At 46.2% G+C, this 20,059-nt stretch overlaps 5 protein-coding genes across 5 annotated transcripts; 1 reads left to right on the forward strand and 4 right to left on the reverse strand.

Annotated features, from left to right (window-relative positions):
* Nucleotides 1-2,031: 2,031 nt before the first annotated feature.
* On the reverse strand, nt 2,032-5,642 carry FPRO_14886 (uncharacterized protein; the record flags this gene model as incomplete). Its single annotated transcript, XM_031224923.1, has 4 exons — nt 2,032-2,983; nt 3,131-3,518; nt 3,708-4,451; nt 4,604-5,642. The coding sequence occupies 4 exons, from the start codon at nt 5,640-5,642 to the stop codon at nt 2,032-2,034; spliced, it is 3,123 nt and encodes a 1,040-aa protein (XP_031090134.1).
* A 2,673-nt stretch (nt 5,643-8,315) lies between these two features.
* Nucleotides 8,316-8,792, reverse strand: FPRO_14885 (uncharacterized protein; the record flags this gene model as incomplete). Its single annotated transcript, XM_031224924.1, has 1 exon — nt 8,316-8,792. One exon carries the CDS (start codon nt 8,790-8,792, stop codon nt 8,316-8,318), a length of 477 nt encoding a protein of 158 aa, XP_031090135.1.
* Nucleotides 8,793-10,339: 1,547 nt separating this feature from the next.
* Nucleotides 10,340-10,831, reverse strand: FPRO_14884 (uncharacterized protein; the record flags this gene model as incomplete). Its single annotated transcript, XM_031224926.1, has 1 exon — nt 10,340-10,831. One exon carries the CDS (start codon nt 10,829-10,831, stop codon nt 10,340-10,342), a length of 492 nt encoding a protein of 163 aa, XP_031090136.1.
* Nucleotides 10,832-15,491: 4,660 nt separating this feature from the next.
* FPRO_14883 (uncharacterized protein) lies at nt 15,492-16,086 on the forward strand (the record flags this gene model as incomplete). The annotated part of the gene is made up of 3 exons (XM_031224927.1): nt 15,492-15,608; nt 15,663-16,022; nt 16,075-16,086. 3 exons carry the CDS (start codon nt 15,492-15,494, stop codon nt 16,084-16,086), a joined length of 489 nt encoding a protein of 162 aa, XP_031090137.1.
* Nucleotides 16,087-18,337: 2,251 nt separating this feature from the next.
* Nucleotides 18,338-19,321, reverse strand: FPRO_14882 (uncharacterized protein; the record flags this gene model as incomplete). The annotated part of the gene is made up of 1 exon (XM_031224928.1): nt 18,338-19,321. One exon carries the CDS (start codon nt 19,319-19,321, stop codon nt 18,338-18,340), a length of 984 nt encoding a protein of 327 aa, XP_031090138.1.
* Nucleotides 19,322-20,059: the final 738 nt, after the last annotated feature.

A 20,059-nucleotide genomic window follows, 5' to 3' on the forward strand; every position in this document is an offset into this window, starting at 1 on the left:
CGCCATAATGTGATTTTGGTTCGGCAAACCTCGCCATAAAGTTGCGAGATTCTTTGTTTCTCGAGCCCCACGTCATAAGATGGTGGGGGGTTTTTCCTCTCGAGCACTTCGTCATAAGGTGGTGGGAGTCCTTTCCTCTCGAGCCGACAAGAGCACCATGGTCCCCCATCACGAAGATTATGGGCCTTATCCCATCTTAGACATGCGATAGCTGTCCTCAAATTCCACTTTGACATATCCTTGTCTAGAGCTACCACTTTTGCATCGTTCTCCAGAAAGTGACATACGTCTTCATGAGTAAAACTCGCTGTGCCAGCCCGAGCCCTGTCAAAGAAATTTAAAATGTCGTGCGGAGCGAGAACACTTCTTTCTTCGAAAGGGACAGGTTTGCATCTATTATCCAACACTTTGGTTCTTTCCCAGAGCCATGCATGCGCAAGAATCGAGACTAGCAATCGCCTTCGAGCATCACGCAGTCTTTGTTCTTCAGTTGTAGTTCCAGATCCCGAAGTGGAAAAAAGTCGAGCCAAGAATAGAGAAACCTTCTGGCTGCATCCTCTAAATGATCTCTCTTCAATCTTTCTGTGTGAGAAGGAGCCATCCCTATTCAAGAACATTGTAGAATAATCAACCCACTGCCGACTAGATTCGAGGTCCTCCAGCGCCGTGAGCTTTTTCAAAGCGGAATGCCTTATTATTTCTGGACCAAAGTAGACTGGTGCACATCCTCTTTTGGTGAAATGCATATCTTCCGCGAAGTGAAGGGGCGTGTAAAATGATATAACGGTTAGCGTAGACTTGAGAGAGGGGCGAAGTTGCCGTAGTTTTCGATCTGACCACTGAGCTACTTATGTCTTACGGTAAAGTCTTGCACGCCTTGAAAGTCGCTCAATACGTTCTTCGCCTGGGCCAGTTTCGCAACTTATGTTAAACATCAACAACCATTCGGATTGGCGGTAAGCAGCAGCGTCATCAAGATACCAAATGGGTATCCGAGCATCAGGTATGAGCGGGGATAGAATAATGTTAGATGACGAACTGCCCACCCTTTGAAGCGTTTGACTTTCACACACGTAAGGCTGACTCCTGTAAAACCACGACCAATGGTGTGAGACTGGTTGACTTCGAATTACCTTAACCCACAATGATTATACTTTCGTCCGTAACAGCCTTGACACAAGCTGATGAGAACTCATTGCTAGTTCTGATTTGCCCTTGTTTCACAAGGGCGCTGATTGATGACCGCATTGAGGGTTAACCTAAACTTGATTGTGAGCCGCCAGAAAATCTTCAGTCGACCTTTTGCCATATATGTAGAGAAACCTGCTGCTTTGACACTTAGTCTGCCATATATACGGCGGCAAAAACTACGCCAATATCGGGTTCAAAAACGTTTGTGAAACAATCAATTACCAATTATTCACTCACGGATATACGTTGTCACTAAACGATGCTTCAACATGAGATTCGACGAAGCATTTCTTTCATGATGTATATTTCCATACGCAACATTTGAAGCTATTGAAGGACGCCTCATATCAACAAGCATATGCCACAGGATAATAACAAAGCTATTGTTTCTGCGCCATGGTTATGTATATCCTTCATAAAGGACAATGCGACTGGATCTCGGCGCCACCCTAGAGTTTAGACTTCTGGCTGCAGTCTCATCATTTGAGGAGATAGCCAACTGGAGTACAACCCCTGCTAGATGGAGTGATTGAGGTCGCTCGAGTTGTGATCTTAGGGGATATTTCTTTCGATGTTAGAACGAGCTATATCTAACCAGTCGAAGGTTTGAAAGAAATCACCAAAAATTGATCCAGCCCACTAGTGGAGTCCCTTTCACCATGAGACCCACTCTAGTGCTTACTACAAACTTGCGACATATTCTGGCTCAATCTACTCTTCGCCCCGGTCCCTCCGACTGCGTGGCCAAGTTTGTGCGAGCACTGGGGCGAGTTCCATTGTTCTCTGGTCTCTACACTATCTACTGGAACGGAAGAGCTCACCATAACTTCATTTACATTCCTACGACCGAGCCTTTTTAATCCGCTTCCACGCAGCGTGACAATCGAGCCCACGCTTGCGTCCGCTTTTTGTCAGCTGTCGCAAAGCCCGGGATTGGGGAGAGTCCCAGCCTTGGGCCTCCATGATCCCGTCGAGACTGAAGGGAGAGCGGCTGATTATTTTCTTGATCTTTTGGCCATTCATGTTCCAGCAGAGAAAGATCTCGAGCCGTGTGTGAAGTCCAGCAACCGTCCCTCGAACAGGTATCTCGAAATCAACTTCTCTTCCGTTCCACTCTCCTACGCTGTCGAGTGCTGTGAAATTTCCATTGATCGAGAATTCTGCCCCACGTATACGTAAGTTCTTGATAAAATGTTTAAGCCGGTGGCCTGGTTGAATATCACACAAGATACGGCCGCAGAAGCTCACATGTGTTCGGTGCCGTAAAGGCCGGCTAGAGAGCTCAAAGTAAAAGAAACTAGATATAATAGAATCCATCACTTCTTGCATACTCGGGTTGGACTTGAAATGTGCTGCAGCCTCATCCATCAATCTAGGGATGGATGATGCGTCGTCTATTGAAGGGCAACCTTCTGAAAGTGGGACGTTGAGTCGTCTGAACCAGCTGCCTACATCGGATCTCCCTGCCATAATATGATTATGAAACTTTTCTCCGTCTGTGGCTATATTGTCCCCCATGAAAGCGCAGAGCCGACGGAGAAGGTCAATCACAGGAATCGTCGATCGTGCAGGAGGCTGCCGTTCACGGTGGCTTCGCTGTGGCACCTTTTCGAACCCTGTGCCAATTGACAACAGAATATCCGGGAGACAATGACCCTGCATTAGGGCAGGGGCGAGAGAAAGTGCCACGTCGGCAGGGTTATTTCGCCACATGGCACCGTCTTGGAATGTGCCGACACCGTCGATGGTGAAGGTTGGGAATATGACGGGCGCGGCTGAAGTGGACCGTGCACTTTCATGTCACATTCATAAGTCAGCTTTGTGAAACAAAAATGGTTTGACAAAAGGAAACAAAGCCATCTCAGGACAGGAATAAACTCAAGTGAATAGCGAAGATCTTTCAAATTGGATACAAGATGGAAATACGGGGTCAACTCACGCTTGCCAGGCAAGGATTGCCTCCTGCCCTTCTTCGTCATTTGGATGACGAAATGCTTGTTCAAAGTCTTTGCGAGAGTCATCGAGGCCGACCCCGTTGAAATTACTTAGTATCTGATCCCCTTTTGGCGTTCCTTTGACCGTGACGAGAACCTTTGCAGCCCGAGCAGTTGCGGGGGTATAGTCAGATAGCTTGCTCTCACCATAATGCCTCTTTAGAGCTTCGTCTATGGCACTACTATCGTAGATCGACCCTCGTGCGATCAGATTAAAGGCCCTGGCCCAAATTGGTTGCGAGACAAAGACGCGCTGGCTAAGATCTGTAAAGTCTTGGATAGCTTTCTTGACAGATATCCCTTTGTGAGCAAGGGTCAAAGCACAGATTCCGCCTGTGACTCACGTTAGTTTCTAAGTGGGTACAAGTGAAACGATGCCCAGGATTCACTGATCTCTACTATCAGCCGCTTCACCGCCTCTTCCTCTTTCTTGCCCTTCAATACTTTTTTCACACATCCAGCCTCTATGCTGACATTCGTTTCTCGCTTTCAGTCTCAAAATCAACCTTTTTGATCACTCACCTGAGCTTGTCCCGGCACAAAGATCAAACAGGTCTATTATGGGCATTCCAGGAAGGAAGACCCACAGCATCGACTGCAACATGTGTAGACACTGTAGCATTATGATGCCTCTGACTCCACCACCGTCCAGAGCAAGCACCCTGATGCCTTTTGTCTTAGGCCGAAATTTGAAAACTACGTCGGTGAAGCGGGCTTGACAGCAGGTGCATTCTTCAACAATGTAGGTTTCACGCCGTATCTTCCGTCCCAGACGTCTAATGTCATACTCGCAATACATATGTCCGCAGGGTAGTCCATACTCAGGTCGTCGCAGAATACAAACGGGGCAGTAATCGTGGACTTTATACGCCCGCCAGTGATCATGAGAGGTGGCCAGAAATAAAAGGTGACGTCGCTCTTGTAAGCTCATTGGGGCATTCAAATTGACCGTGTCAACTCCTTGACAGAGCGGAGCTGCTGAAATGGTTTTCGGCTCTGTCTCTCTGCAATTGCTTCCGCAATTGGAATTGGAATCTACGACTGCCATGGTGTGTTGGGAATTGGTGGAGTTCAGACGACGGATAGACTTCAGAAGCCTCGTATGGTCTGTAGTGCCGTCGTTGTCCACAGTGAGTACGGGACGTACGGGGTCTCTCACCATATCCTCTACCAATAGGTACATATCTTTTCTCAGGCCCAATGTGCTAGCGGCGTGGTGCCAGATGGATTTGTAGAGAGTATCAAAGATGAGTGGAAAGTTAAAAGCTTTCCGATTTCGTTAGCCGATGCCACAACTAGACTAAACATGCATACGTCAAATGGAAGAGGGGTCACAAAAAACCATATTTGTCCGCAGACGAGACAGTACGAAAGAGCAGTGAGAAGCAGAAACAAAAAAAAGACAAAGAAGTACTCACGATGGGCTTCTGCTGGGTACGCATTCGCGCGTATCGCAGACACTAGATATGGTAAAGCAAAAGTTCGGAGAGTCTCTTCGTCTTTATGTTCAGACAGAAATCTTACAATCTGCTGTGCCGCATTTGGTGGTACTGGACTCCATGTCCGGGAAGCTGCGACTGGATCAAAAGCTTCATTGTTCAAAAGGCAGTGATAAGCCCTAGAGAATAGGTCAACCATGGTGTGTGTATGGTAGAGCATGTTCAAGCGCTCGAACGTTCTCCGTGCCACCGCACACTCGCTATCCAGAAAAGCAGTAACCTTTGTGTATCGACGTTGTCGAAGTATGCAGGCTTCCGTTGCAGTATCTTTTACAGTAAGGCTAGAGAATGCTCTATTAAGAAAGAATCCTGTCTGTTCGAAAACGGTAGCCTCCAGAGATGCTTTCAGACTTTCCAAAAAGCCGCTACTGGGAGAAGACTTCTCCTCCGTCAGAACAATAAGGCGTGGCAGAGCTACAAGAAAGTCATGTGGCATTGATTGCTCAGAAGCTGAAGGGGAGTTAGGAACCTGTGTCCTAGACCAAGCGGACCGTAGCCATGTGGATAGGAAGGTACCAAGCTCAGTTGTGGATGTGAAGCTCGAGGCGAAGATGCATACTACATTCGTGAACGGCCCTAATAAGCGAGAATAAATGGCAGCTAGGGACTGAGAGGTGTTTCCATCTTTCGCTCTTGCCCAACCGATGTTGTCGCCAGGGCAGTGGTCTTCCGCACCTACATGTCTTGCAAGTGTCGGACAAGCGACACGCAGGACTTTAGTCCGTGTGTCTACGGCGAGAAGAATATTTCCATCTGATGAGGTTGCTCTGAGATGATCTGACAATTCACTGCAGGATGGTGAGCCAATAAGGAGAGCCATCCCGTTCGTATGTTCCGTGGCATCAAGGCGCTCAGCGAGAAGCGGTGTAAGCTGTATAGAGAGACTGCCAGACTGCTCAGAAACCGTCATCCATCTGTTGTCAGCAGTCGGTCTAGCATTTGTTTTTCTAGTAGACATGTCCTTCTCCCTTGCTGCTTGATTCTACCGCCGTAATTCTAATCTATAACTCTCGCAACCCCGTGCGCCGAGGGATGGTTATAAGGCAGGCGGGCAAACAGATATAGAATGCCAGTAAGTGATACTAGATCTTTGGTTCAATCTTAATAATAGAATAGCTTGCTATCCTTTCTAGCTTTACTTCCATTCCTGTACTCGACCGCCTTCTATCCAGCCCTAGTCCTATCTAGGCATAAGAAGTCTAGAACTTGCTATACATAGTGGTGAATGGGCTCACTAACTGAGCAGAATCATGCCTCTTATTAGCAGGACTATGATTTGTCTGTTACGGGGGTATTAATTTTACTATGAAATATTCGTAAAACAGTGGCAATGAGACAAATTCCCCTTGGTCCAATTTCTAGAATAGTATGTTATGGTGTGAATATACACCAATCTACAGGTTCACAAAGCATGGTGAGAAGCACTTTGTGCATCAAATTTACTGCACCCAGCTGGCCAATAACTGGATCATCACGTCATCTCCGTGTCCTACAGATGTTCTCATATTGAACAGGCATTCATTGGTGAACAAACATCATACGCTACGTTTACCAAAAGATAGCTAGTCTGCAGTGCTCTTTATGGTTCTACAGTATTATTGATATAGCTATCCGTAAAAACATACTAAACTCCTTATCCAAGAGTTTCCGGTTAGCTCACAAAAAGAGTACATCTTCAGCAAAACACAAAGACTCTCCTGATGGTCGGTAGAACTAATGGAAGCCCCCAGGTCGAGGCTCCAAGTCACCGGCAGCCCCATTATCCAAGATGCGAACTTGTGAAATTGACCTACAAACTAAGATTTCTCCATCATTGAGATCATCGGTCGGCCGTAGCCCTCGCTCAACGTGGGTTCGAAAAGTCCAGCTCTCCGTTATAGGATGGCCCTGGCTCGACGAGGACCGGCTCTGAGACGCCCGCTTACGTATCATAAGTCTCATGAGCGGTAGAGTGGTTGGTAAACAGCCCGCTATGATTCCTAAAGCGGCTTCTATAACGGTCCACTTCGCAACGTCCCTACTTGCAATTTAGCTGTCGACGACGGACACAGAACGGATAAAAATCTTACACTGTTTCATACAGGAAGTCCTCTGTAAGTTCCAGGATTCGTATGTGGGGTATGCGGACGATCATGACTGCACCAGCTCTGCCGGGTTGACACACAGTCAGTTTCGGGACAAATCATGTAGTAGCCTTCGTCTGCAACTTTGCGTCGGTAGAAAGCGGCATTTCAAGGCGTCAGGGATCACTCACAATACTCCCAAGCTCGACAGACCTTGGATGGCAGCTTTCTTTTGCCACGGGATCTGCGTCTTTAACAAAGCGACTGTAGGCACTGATGCCAGAACGAAATCAGTGATGGCTGAAACTATACTAAGAGCAATACCAGTAGCTGGTACCACGCTCTTCGAGCAAGCGCCTTCGTTCTTTGGGTCCTTAAATTGTTTCCAGTAATGGCTCGGAGGGGAGCATTGGAAGATGCTGGCCGATAAGAACACGACTGAGACTGCGCAGATGCCGCTAAAACAAATGTATAACATCCAGGAGATTTTGCGCTGATCAGTAGCTTTTCGTCGACCGATATATGCTTCTCGCAAGAATAAGACTATAGAGGTCTTGATAAGGCATGAAAGCACGGCATTGATGAGTTCACCGAAGTACCACATTTGAAAGCCTGTAATAATCTCCGTATTTCCGATTTGGCTTGCATGTTGACCGATACCACCCTCGACGATGCCTCTGACTATAACGATAGCCTGGGCTGTATAAAAAAGCTAAATGCCGGTAAGTACTGGATGAGTGTCTCATATTCACGGAGCTCCTGTGTCTTCGGATAACACGAGTCCCACCAGAAAGATCTGGAAGTCACAGTAGGCACATACCACAGATGCAAGCATCAGTATATCATGAGATGATAGCTTCTTTTTTCCAGTAACATTATACTCCAGTTGCTTGTTCCGGTGAACGTATTGGGCCCAGAATCGTAGACATGCTGAGATGTAGACGACTACGCTGCAACATATCTGAATGAGAAGAAGCTCAAAGCCTTTACCTCTGGTTGGTATGTGCATTATTGTATTTGGCAATACGTGCTTTTGTGGCCATGTGTAGCTGCTTATGCACTTCGATGATTGCTACATTCTTATACTGGAGCAAGGGAGCCAGGGAGCCCGGCGCAATGTTAGGATGGCATTGTAAAAACATCCTTTTCGATCTTACTATCTCAGACACTAATTTTAATCCTCAATTAGGTTTCAAGAGTCAAGGCATTTCACAAAGAATGTCAGTCATGCGTCTACCTGCACTATATTATACATGTTCATGACTTTCCCGTCCCTCGAGAACAGATGTCGTGTAAAAAAGCAATCCACCAAGACCATGTCATGCACTACTGCTTATCCGCCTTTGCCAAAGAGATGACACAATGTGTTTAAAAAGTTCAAAAAATGATGGTAGAGAGAATGTCCCGTGAGTCAGGGCATTCCTTCTTTGGGTCTGCATCGCATAGTTCCAATCACGTATCAATGCGTTACGGGCTCATTTGATACAGAGGAGCTTGATAAACGCACATCCAAACAAACTAGTAATACCAGGATCGATTGTAGAGTCTTTCGAGAACTCTGGAATCTCCTAAGAACGGTCTATGGGAAGGATTGTTGTTCCTGGAGCAGAATCGATATCCTTGCCATTGGTATTGCGTCGTCCGTTTGCACAAGCCACAGGCTTCTTATGATGCCTGACTTTCCACGCTTGGGGTGATAAGGAGATACCTAGCCCGAAAGCTATGGCCCTAGCCCCCTCTAAGGTCTCTTGGCAGTATCTCAGGAGGAGTGCTTCATGATCTTCTGAGGCATTTGTGAGCCCATCAAGAAGGAACGTGATTTCTTGCCAGGCTCTCTGTTGCTTTAGGTAGTCCTTGACCCAACACTTCTGCTGGCCGATCTCGACACGGAGCACATCTACAATGCGAGCCTGAGGCTGGACCGCTGCACAAAGCTCTAGTATTTCTGTGGTTCTTCGAATAATCTGACGCTCCATAGGCCCCGCATTTTGCTGCAGTAGCTGGATATGGTCAATGAGATCACGTATGTCTTCCTGTACTTCCATTGTCGCTTGCCAAGTACAAGCTTTGGATTAGGTTAGCGAATCTTTATAGTCAAGGACGTGATCATCAGGCGCTCAGAAAGGTTTACACCCTCATCCAAAAGTAGAATTCTGGTGGCGAAAAAGATCCAACTTCGCTTATTTACATGTTTATCTCAAAAACAGACGCTTCGCGTTGACTATTACGTGTCATTCAGTAGCTAAACTTTAAATTCAATACATGTTGTGTGGCTAAAGATCCAGTGAGAATCACTTATGGCAATACCTGGCTTATCCACTTCGCCATACACTCTCGTCATGCAGCTAATTCTGGTACGCCAAATATGGCTACAATGAGACGTTTGCTCACCATCAATACAGCTGAAACTGGTCTAAATCTGGACCACGAAAAGAGAAACATCTGTCATGAATTGTAACTCATACCCTAATCTTGCTACTCACAGCTTTGGTCCATCCCTCGGATGGGTTGCCTCGGCCCGATGCTTATGTCTACGCAGCTTTTATCCATCCTTGTACAATAAAACGAGCACTCAGCTGTCAAATATTATAGACCGATCCAGTCACGAAATTCTTTTTAAGAAAACATTCTCCTTTTGTGCGGTGATGATGTACACAGACCAATAAGATAGGCAAGAGCCACAGTATGGTATATTTAGCCTTTTCTTACTGGAGATCTAGGTATTCAATTGCCTCCGATTAAGCATTGGGCTCAGGACTTTGCATCACCACACTCAGCATGATTCGGAACGTTGATCTGACGGGCATAAAACGCGGAGGCGTCGACTGCTTCGGAAAGGAGAAAATCTTACTACTTAAAAGCTCCATTAACTTCGTCGTAGCATCAGCTTCAATTTGAGTAAACTTATGTAACTGCAACAGGGCAGTGAGATGACAGCTGGTCGAGAAGTTTCGTAACGTAACTTCAGTGTTTCTTGATCACAGACTCTGAGAGTTTGTACGGATATGATTCTGAAGTTTTGTTGAAAGAGAGGTTTGGATTAAATGTTATTGGTAAATAGAGATTGTAGACGCTCATTGAACTCTGCTGGGACGGTGGGGCACATCGCGCTGGCAACGCGCCCCGGTACGTGTTTTTGTAAGCACGGCCGGTCCAGGAACAATGCTTCATACAGATAAGGTGGAGCTCCGAGCCGGGCCTGGTCCGGACACGGATATTTGAGTCAAGATTCAGTCGGTTTGTTGTTTCCACCGCCTGCTAATGTTGGCCGGATTAGCTACCATAAACGCAGTCTGTCGTTGATCCGGCACCTCTCTCAAGTCCCCGCTCTATGCAATTTCACTGTGATCGGTCCGATCTTGACCAACCCGTATCAGAAGGCAGAATGAGATAAAGTGCAACAGACATTAAGACACTAGCTTCCCAAGAGTTCATCTTGCATTTATTCCTGACACATGTGATAAGAGGAATGAGCAAAAACACTAGGATATGAGGAACCGAAGAGATTCATAAGTCCGAATCAATTTTCAATATAACCCTCTACTAGCCCTGGCTCTTCCACAATTCTTGAAAGACCAATAGTACTCTTAAGTCATATCCAAAATGGCCGGGATGTGACTGTTTGTGCTAGCCACTCAGCATCCTCGAATAGCGTGATAGACTCCCGATCACTATATTGAACTCTGTGCCTGGCGAAACACATGAATACATATTTTACCGATTTTCCATCGAAGCTGCGCCTATATCCACTTTGGAACTCGGATGGCAATGCTTCGGGATCGCGAATCCACCCATCCTCCTCAACAGGTATTCGGTACAGCGCTGTTGGTACCAGCCGCGGCAAACTCACTTCTGGGGCAGTATAAGCCACAAGTACGGTTGCAAAAGTGTTTGGTCGAGCCTTCTCTAGTAGGTTGGAGTCTATGCTAGCGACGGACACAACATCGAAGGTATAGAATTGTGCAATCTTCTCGGCGAAGTCCTCGGCGTCTCCTATCCTCTCAACGTTTTTCTCATCTGGAGGTTGTAGCGATAGGGCTACATGCGATTCATCTGGAGTCCAGAGTGAACGATTGTCACGCATGTCGTGTGTGATGCTGATTAGTCTTTTTCTTTGACGGCCCGCAATAGGTCGGCCATTCGCCAGATCTGTGACCTGTTTCCCAGGTTGTAGCTTTGAAATGGACAGCGGGGGAGGTATCATGCTATTATGTCTAGGATAGCTTTCTAAAATTGATGCATGATCGGGTTGAAGATAGTTAGGTCGAATGCAGCATAACTCTTCCCTGGCCTCCATATGTTCATGACTCAATGGGCTCACAACAGCTGCAACCCGAATTTCTGGACACGAACTCGGTCGGCGGTCATCGCGAGTTTTTCTTAAAAGTATTGCTCTTGCTTTCTGAATCATAATGCCGTAGTAAGAGCTGCGGGCAATTAGGGATACGGTAGATAGCTGATCAGAAAGCACGTCTTGTCTAACATATAGGATAGTGGAGCCATTGCCACTTCGTTATCTACTTTGCATGGAGCCTCCTCCTGATGGTTTCCGTTCCTTATGTCCTTTTGAATTGATCAAGTAAGTGAACGTCAGGCATACTGTGAACCACAGTCTCTGCCTAGGATTGCATCGTGAATTTCACGGGTACTGGATTCCGTGCTAAGCGCCTTCCAACAAAATATCCCTGCTAATAAAATTTCTATTTAAAGTTAATGTAACCAATGGCTAACGCAAATTACGCGCCTTACCTCGAGAAGGTCCTTCATATCTTTGTGGATGTTGGTGAACGTTTTGTGAACTCATCAAGTCTCCACTCACGCTATACCGTCCACAAAAGGGGATGTGGGGACCGCTATTCTCGGGCCAGCAATAGAGATTTCAATCTTCCTGGTCACATGAATGAAAGACGCAGAAAAGCGGGACTGAATTTCACCTTCCTTCATCCTGTAGCTTATGACCCATACTCTGGATGACCACTCAGCTAATTTAGCTCTAGGGTGTACTTTTCACATACACGGGTTTCATTAAATGATAGATAAAAAGGTTTCGTATTTTTGTGTTACTTTCTTTAGGACATAAATTGATTACCACTTGGAAGACGCTTAGGCTAAGGCGTGCTCATGATTTTTTCTGCGTGGTTTTGAATCCAAATTCACGATGGGAGCTCGATCATTCGTTGAGTCCATCCAAGAGGCGAAGTCGCAAGCTACAGAATCCCCCGCAAGTTCGGCTATGTTGCCCTTCGTATGATTAGCCAACATGTCCGTCGGCAATTCCGGCGTCTCGTAGCGCTTGCTTCGGTAATGCATAGCACTGCCGTGATCATCGATGACCGGCTTACTTAGCTCGTCATGGAGTAAAAGCTTAATTCCCGCACACCTTGTCCTGGACCTGGAACAAATCAGTCTGTCTAGGAAATCGCTATCACGTAGGCAACGCTTGCTGGATCGAGGCCTTTGACACAGTAAACAAAGAGATCTTGGCTCGGGCATGTCTACACGTGATCTTCTTTCGTGGAGGGCAATAGCCAAATATTTTCGATAATTGTTGAGGACTTCAGAGATGTCGTTGGGCTAAGACCGGATAAGGAGCGTATTTATCGTGGCATGGAGCATCTCAGAACGTGCGTTAGCTATAAAAGGCAGCTCTGAATGTGCCATCAATAGACAAAGCAATTATTTTGCGACACCAAATGACAACGCCTTCAGAGCATGGTTCGTTACTGTCCTTTATATTCCATACCTTAACCATGACTCTATTTCGATACTCTTGATGGAGTAGATACAATATCTATTGATAGGGTCGGTTGTCTGTCTATTTAGTTGATGTCGCTTTGAGCGTATTCATCGTTTTGGGTTACAGAACACCCTGGCTCGTTGCAGTCAGCCCTCTAATACTTGGTCCAATACAGAAAAGTATGGTTAGAGGTAATTGTGTAGAGCTATGTAATATGCTAGTGTACAGTTCGCAAAGCCTTGTACCTTTGCCCACGAAGTCCACGTTCTCCACGAAGAATTCGGACAAGGCAAAAGCTTTACTGAGCTTTCTATAATTCTATATAGAACAATAGTGACTTCGTCTAGTCTTTCTTGTGACTATTGAGCCATTGACCGATGATCGGGGTGCCCGACTTCATTTCTAAACGTCTATGGATACAAAGTTGAAAAACACATGTGAGAAGATCTTTTCCAGTAGTGTCATGCCGTTACATTCTACGCCTCCACGTCTCTGAGTCACAGGTTCTTGAACACTCGACTGGACCACAACATGTCTCCGGACGTGTCATTATACAATCAATATTTGTTGAATAGGTGCTAGGGTATCACGTGCACGCAGGGATGCTTCACATTACGCGCCAAAATGGCGACGCGCTCAGGGAATAGATTCTTGACAGAACATAACAGAATACACCAATTTTACATCAATGAACCGAATACACGCAATGTCTGACAATATTCCCAGCAATCAATCTCGTTTGTTTGATGAAAGCCGACCTCCGTCTTATCAGTACCCCTGGCTTTTTCCAACTCCTGTCCGTACCTTGTAAATAAGGCAACCAGCTTGAACTTGCCCCCCCATCCCCTCATTATTACGGCATGCCTGCCAGCAGTCTTCGTAGAGGATATCCTCACATCTCGGCCCATCTTCCCCAAGCGGTTTTCGCTTGGCTTGTGGCTCGCCTACACAACCCTCTGCCCAGCAAATAGAGTACTCATAGAGGACATCGTCCGAGCTACGTTTTACATCTATAACACACTCATCACCGGCCTGCATGAGGCCTTGAACGGCCGGCAAGAAGCACCAGTCAAATGAAGAGGTTTTTACAAATTGAGGATCAGCATCACTGCGGCCTGGCAAGTCAGTCGGGTTTCCGCATAACAAGCCTGTCGGAGACGTCTGACCGGATAAAGGTCTCGTAACTGTTTGTTTCTGAGTACTGATGACTGTGGAAGAAATAATCACTCTGGATTCAGTGGGTTTGGTTGTTGGCAAAGCCTCTGGATTCTCTTTTCGTGTAAAAAGTTGTTCCATTATAGAATTTACCCTCATCTTATCAGTTGTAAGAGTGCTCACACCCCGCGTTCCCATACTACTAGATTCTCGAACCTCTACTCCCGCAGTCACCCCTCCGTCGGACGTCTGGACAGTTGGTACTAATGTTGCAACTGTTATAGCATGGCGTACTTTACTGATCCATAGCTCATCTGCGTAGGTGAATGTAGAGTCTGAAAATATTTTGCTCGATATAGAGAACGAATGAGTTGTTTCTCCCGTTCCTGGAACCTGATTTGCCGTGGTTGCGGAATTTATGCTCGCTGGAGCGCGTGGCGTCGTCCAATTGCCTATGCCAGTAGAGAGCCGGCGATCCAGACTGTGACTGGCGCTTGTTTCACTTGGCCCCACTCCTGGTAAGGAGCTTGGTGGAGAAGAAGCTAGACAAGGCGATGATAGCACAATGAAAGCCAAAATTATCCGAGATACTTTGACGAATACGGAGTAGGCATACATACTCTGCTTCAATCCAACACCTCTTGTGTCGCCACGGGGGGTTTAATAGTTCTATGAGCCATACTATGATAAGTAAGTTGCGCAGTTGGGCGGCTAAAACGATCGATCCTGGGTTAGTCATCGAGTTGCTCCTGACCATCACTTGATTGGAGTCTGCAAAACAGGCCGCTGACCCCATATTAGCACCTTCCCTTTCAGCTAAAGCCTACTTTAGTACTTCGAAATAAGAGCTTTGTGATAATAGATCATCTTCTAATGCTCTAGTCTATTTCCTCTCTTATTGAATCAAGTCATTGGAAAAACACCATCATGGTCCAGGATTACAGTCTTGCTTTTGTACCAATCGTGACGCCACTAAGATTTGAGCCATAAGAGCTCTTGCCAGTGGGGTCTAGAAGGAAATTAATGTAGCCAAGGCTTGCGTCAGTCAAAGGGAAGCAGACAAGAGTAGACGCGCAAAAATACAGTACCAGATCAAATAAGCAAGGCGAAGGCACTTCCATACATACGAATTTATTATTAACAAACCCACTCAGCTATCCTCTCGCCCGCTCAAACTTTTTCATAATCGATGACACTGACAAAGTCTCTGACTGGTTGAACCTCAACAGTATCAATTGAGTCTAGGGTAAACATCAAAGGTCGAATTATTAATATCGTATCATAGGTTCTCTAATCTAGAAGAATATTTGATATCTTTTGGTGACGAGAACAAAACGTACCGCTCATGGTTATTTGTTTGAGAGCATGGCGTATTGACCTACGTGGTAACTAAATTCCAAAATTCAGTTATCAACAAGTTGCTACTAAACATAGACGATTGATGGTCAGATAGCATGGCTACGGGATTTGTGTGACGCAATGGCCGTCAAATGAGTCATATTCTAGGTTTTCCATTAGCAGCTTTACGCTCTAGCAATTGGTGGGGGATTTCGGTATAATAGATGTGTTATTTGTAGTTGAGACTCGTGCCTGAGAGAACTTAGTGTGACGTGATGGATTACATGAGATGCAGGCCGGACGTGGAAGGGGCGCTCAGATCTGATTCCAGTTTCTGATTTCGCAACCTCTTTCTTCGTAATTTTGAATCCGGTTACACGCAGTCTACAGTCCTTCCGCAGATTTCGACTTGTTTACTCACTCTTTGGTAGGGACTGACACGGCTTAGGCTCTATAATCTCAATTGAACAATTGGTTCTTCTAGTTGGGAACTTTACGAGGCCATAGCCACATTATGAAACCCAGCGGTTCGGCTGCTCGCATGCAAGTCGCTGCATCCGCACACGCGACCATCAATTACCAGGCTGTGCACTTGCTATCTGAGTGGATGAAACTAGGCAGAATCCTTATGGTTCGGTGGATAGTTATTTGCTCGTACAGATCAATATCGACTAACGCATCACAGGAATCGACGACAGACGTCCGCAGACACTTTTGCCTGTGCCTCCAGCTCCTAAGCTTGACTCTACTTGAGCGATACGATGACTCTGTTGCAAAAACTCTTCTAGGTCTGAGCGACACAGAAATTGTAGCCAACATATGCGAAGTCGATCAGATGGAGTACCAGAAACTCGCGTCATTGGACCAAGACGATATCAGTCTAGCCTCACACTGCATTGCGCTGAATCGAATCTTACTTGAGGCAGTGGGAGGGAAAGAAGCACATCAGCAGCGTGAACTCTGTGACTCAAGCTACTCGGCTAGGCAAAACCAGATTATATATGGTGCAGTTATTGGCGCCAATGGACCAAGTTCGATCCAAAAGGTAGGTAAGAAAGCCCTTCACGACGCGCTTTTGGGATCTAGACTCTGTGCAGGGCGGCCATTAGCAATGAGTACCATTGAAGATCTGCTAGACGTCTGTTGCACAGTGCTAGAGCCAGGCTGGACCATCATAGAGCTTACGTAGAGAAGAAAGAATGCACTGAGATTGGCATACCAAGTTAGACGTGCGCAACCTTATTTCACTCGCTGTGCTCTATCCTAAAATTTACCCCATTACTCAAAACAGTGTCAAGTATAAGATCCACTGCAAAGGAGGTGATACAGTCGAGAATAAGTAGCAGTGACATAGTTGCTAAGGGACGGTCGAGGAGGCGGTTATTGATGAGGATTACTTGATTCTTTGCCTGTCATATCGCCTGGGGCTCCCCTATCCCTCGCAGCAAAGTCAAAGTCAATTCTAGCTACCGAACCTTAAGGGCGAGGCGGAGGCAGGGGAATCTTTGTCGCCGCACGATGGAAGAGAACCAAACAAACTAACGATGTGACAACCAGAAACAACGAGATAACAAACAACATGGAGAGGTTTCCAGGTACTCTCGTCAACCCCCCGAAAGTAAATTTTCCGAGTACCATATCGATGATATACAGGACCAGAATATTCAGTATAAGCGGAACGACGATGCAAAATCCGACTGCACTAACAATCATTCCCATGTGGCGAAACAAATGGTTCTCCAGCTTTTTCTCCTTCTCTAGACCTGCGCTGCTGTTCCTACGCCTCAGCCACAACCTCGCGACTAGCCCACTTATGAAGACCGATATGACGGCAAGGTAGAAACTTAAGGATACAGCAGTGGCTGTTCTGATGTTGCATTTTGTGAGTACAAGATACACCGGATGATTGTCGAGCTTGAAAAACTGTGCTAATGGAATGGGAAACCATTCATCTGGGCCTTTCCATATGGGTGTGCATGTGACCTTGGAGGCATGCCAGCATACTTGGTCCATACCAAGAGTGACTTGTGTTGGTATGATCTCCAGAGCTTCTGAGATAGCAGTAGCTTGAGAAGATACCTCTTCCACTATTCGGCTTCCTCCTTCTACAATCTTGGACGCAGCTTCCGGTACTCGGTTTGTAACATCACTCAGGTCGAAGCGAGACACTATAGTGGGTGCATTAATTTGAAGCGTTTCTATGCCGCGAGTTCTTATTTTTTGACTGAGTAAAACATGCAATAGTAAACCGACGCTGCAGCCCGATGCTACAGCAGCTAGTAAGATTAGATAATTGCGCCAGGGCCACTTCATATTGTTCGAGTAATATCTGAGCACATGTCGCTAGCTCTAGCTCTAGAACAAGCATACTATGGAGAAATCTAAGGCTTTTATGATAAGTGAACGCAGCATACTGTGGACGTGGATTGATTTCAAGAACAGCTTTCCTGTGCTGTCACAAGCCTGGAACAAATTCTCGTTCTGTCGAACTGGAGCAACAAGGCTTAACAGCCCTCGCTATATTTATCGCCTAGGAAGTCTTACATGTGACTACATAAGCACAAATAGATCACTACATTGCTGTGCCCCAACTGGTGCATTGATGCTACCATTGTCAGCACGTCCCACGTGTGTTTCGAGCAGGGTGATCAAGTTTATCTCGAAATCCAGTCCAAAAATTCAGGCCCTCATCCCTGGGGGTACATCCGCATGACTGCTCGCTATCAGATGTTGCCTGATGGCCATCGGGCCGGGTTAGAAAGACTTATTGTCAGCCATATGGCATTGAAACCTGTCTTGCTATTTTTCGGCCAGCCATCTGTTACACGTCAGATACTTTCAAGCCTTGGAGGAAACCAAAAATAAAAAAATAAAAAATAAAAATAAAAAGGAGTGAAGCCTCGTACGTTCATGGTTTTTCTAACCACACATCATATTACCTATGTACTGTATTCCATAGCACCTGGAGAAGGACTTGGTCACAGGCGAGAACGCTGAAAAGCGAGGAATTTACACTTTAGTTTCTATCTAGTTAGCCTTCGTTAGTCACGCTAATTCATGATGGATAAGCGCAAAAAATACAAACCTCAGACCATTTCACAGTCTCGGCAGGTTACATTGTACATCTTATGTTTGTGTTCTGAAATCTATTGCTAACTTGGCTATTAAATGTAACCTGCTCTCTAGTCAATTTCTCAACTGTGGCTTTGGTCAATTTCACATGTACTATGTCAGTGCCTTGATGAGCTTGGCGCGACATATAAAAACCCTAAATATAGCCAATATTGGCAGCATTCGCAGCTTTGGCTAGAGAGAAAAAAGTAAGTAAAGGATGGAATAAGGGAAGATACTAGACACAGATTATTGGTCACCTTGTTGGTACACATCGACGCTGTTAATGAGCCAGTACGCTTCCCGCAGGTGTGATGGATTGGAAGCGATGTAAGTTTTGCAGTCGCCAAGAGCGGCTGTCTGAGGATTTGAATACCATACTTCAGGAGAACCAGCCCAATCGCCGCAGAAAGTAATGTCAAAGATGATACGGTGGTCTTTGAAGTGATCGTCAAGGCGGCAGCTGTCACTGCCGTTAAACCTAGCCGTAGCCGGACCCCAAGACAGAGGATCAGGAACTCCGGATCGGATATCGCCGGGAATACGATCACGGCGGAAGAACCACACAGCGATATACTCAGCCGTCCATTCAGTCGCGTAAACGCCGCCGATAATACCATTGAAGCCGTCGCCATAGCTCTGGCTGTCTGTCATAATCTGACCACAACCTCCTGGTGCGCTACAGTCCTGAACTTGTTGGTTATGACTCTCGTCGCCACCCTGGTTGGCGAAAACACAGCCTGGCCCTGTATGCAGATATATACCATTATGGCTTTGGGTGTTTACGCCCTCCACGATATCGATCTCTCCCGATGTAGGCCAGTTAGGCCCAAACATCCAGAACGCCGGCCATACCCCCGGAATACTTCCCGGCATATGAGTAATATCGGCTATGAACAGCCCGTGAGTGAAAGATTGTTGAGAGTGGACGCGGACAGATTTACGACCGTTCTGAGGATTTTGAGTTTTGTAATCGACCCCCATGTATATGGCATTATCAACATACGCCACGAGACCTTGGGACTTTGCAGTGGCTGCGTCAACGTACTCGACGAATCCGTGAGTGGGATCCTCCTCGTTGAAGAAGTCAAAAGTGTTGAAGAAGTTGGATGAATCGTATCTATCACTCAGAGTGTACTGGGCACGGACAGCGGGAGCCTGGACAATGGCCGCAAAACCGGCGGCGATAGCAAGAACATGCATGATCTCTGTGATTACCTGGACGCTGAACATTGAAAAGATGAGATAGATTGGGAATTCTAGGCTCCCAACACTTCATAGATACCAACCTCGACTTTAAAGACAAACTATCGTCAGTGTTGCAAGTATCTATGCACATACGGAATGGGAAGAACTTATTAATTCACAGGGCCATGGCCCCCAAGTTCCAGAGTGCCTATCGCTTGGAAATTCATCTCTACTTCCAAACAAAGGCCACAAGTTCACCGGTACCAGAACTGAAACCGAAAGCCTACGGCACTCTAAAAATAGAGCCTTTAGTTGAGAGAAGTACAAAATACAGCAACCTCTAAACATCCACATTACCCTATCTTTAGCGTTATTCGACTTGTGTTATACCAAAAGAGCCCTACACTAAAACGTCTGGGATTGATAGACATTCTTATATACATTAGTCCCTGACGCAAGCAGAACAATTCTCTGCATGGAGTTCTTATTATCTTTTTTCTATCTGGTGAGCTTTTGTGTTTGGATTTTCTGCTCTCGGGTGCCGAGGTTGCGTCTGGCACTCGTCGACAGGATTAATATACAAAGAGCGAAGCAGAAAAAGGCGAATGGCCTCTTTCAAATGATCGAATACAGCGTCAAGAAGTCATACACGGCTTTGATGGAAGCTGACGATTCTGATCAAAGTGGTTTCGCTCCCCCACGCATCACGAGAGCGCTCATAACACTTCTTATCACAATTCAAAATCTTATTGCGCTCGGGCACGCCTCCAGAGCTGATGAACC

Source organism: Fusarium proliferatum (genome assembly GCF_900067095.1).
Source record: "Fusarium proliferatum ET1 genome assembly, contig: FPRO_scaffold018, whole genome shotgun sequence".
NCBI lineage: Eukaryota > Fungi > Ascomycota > Sordariomycetes > Hypocreales > Nectriaceae > Fusarium > Fusarium proliferatum.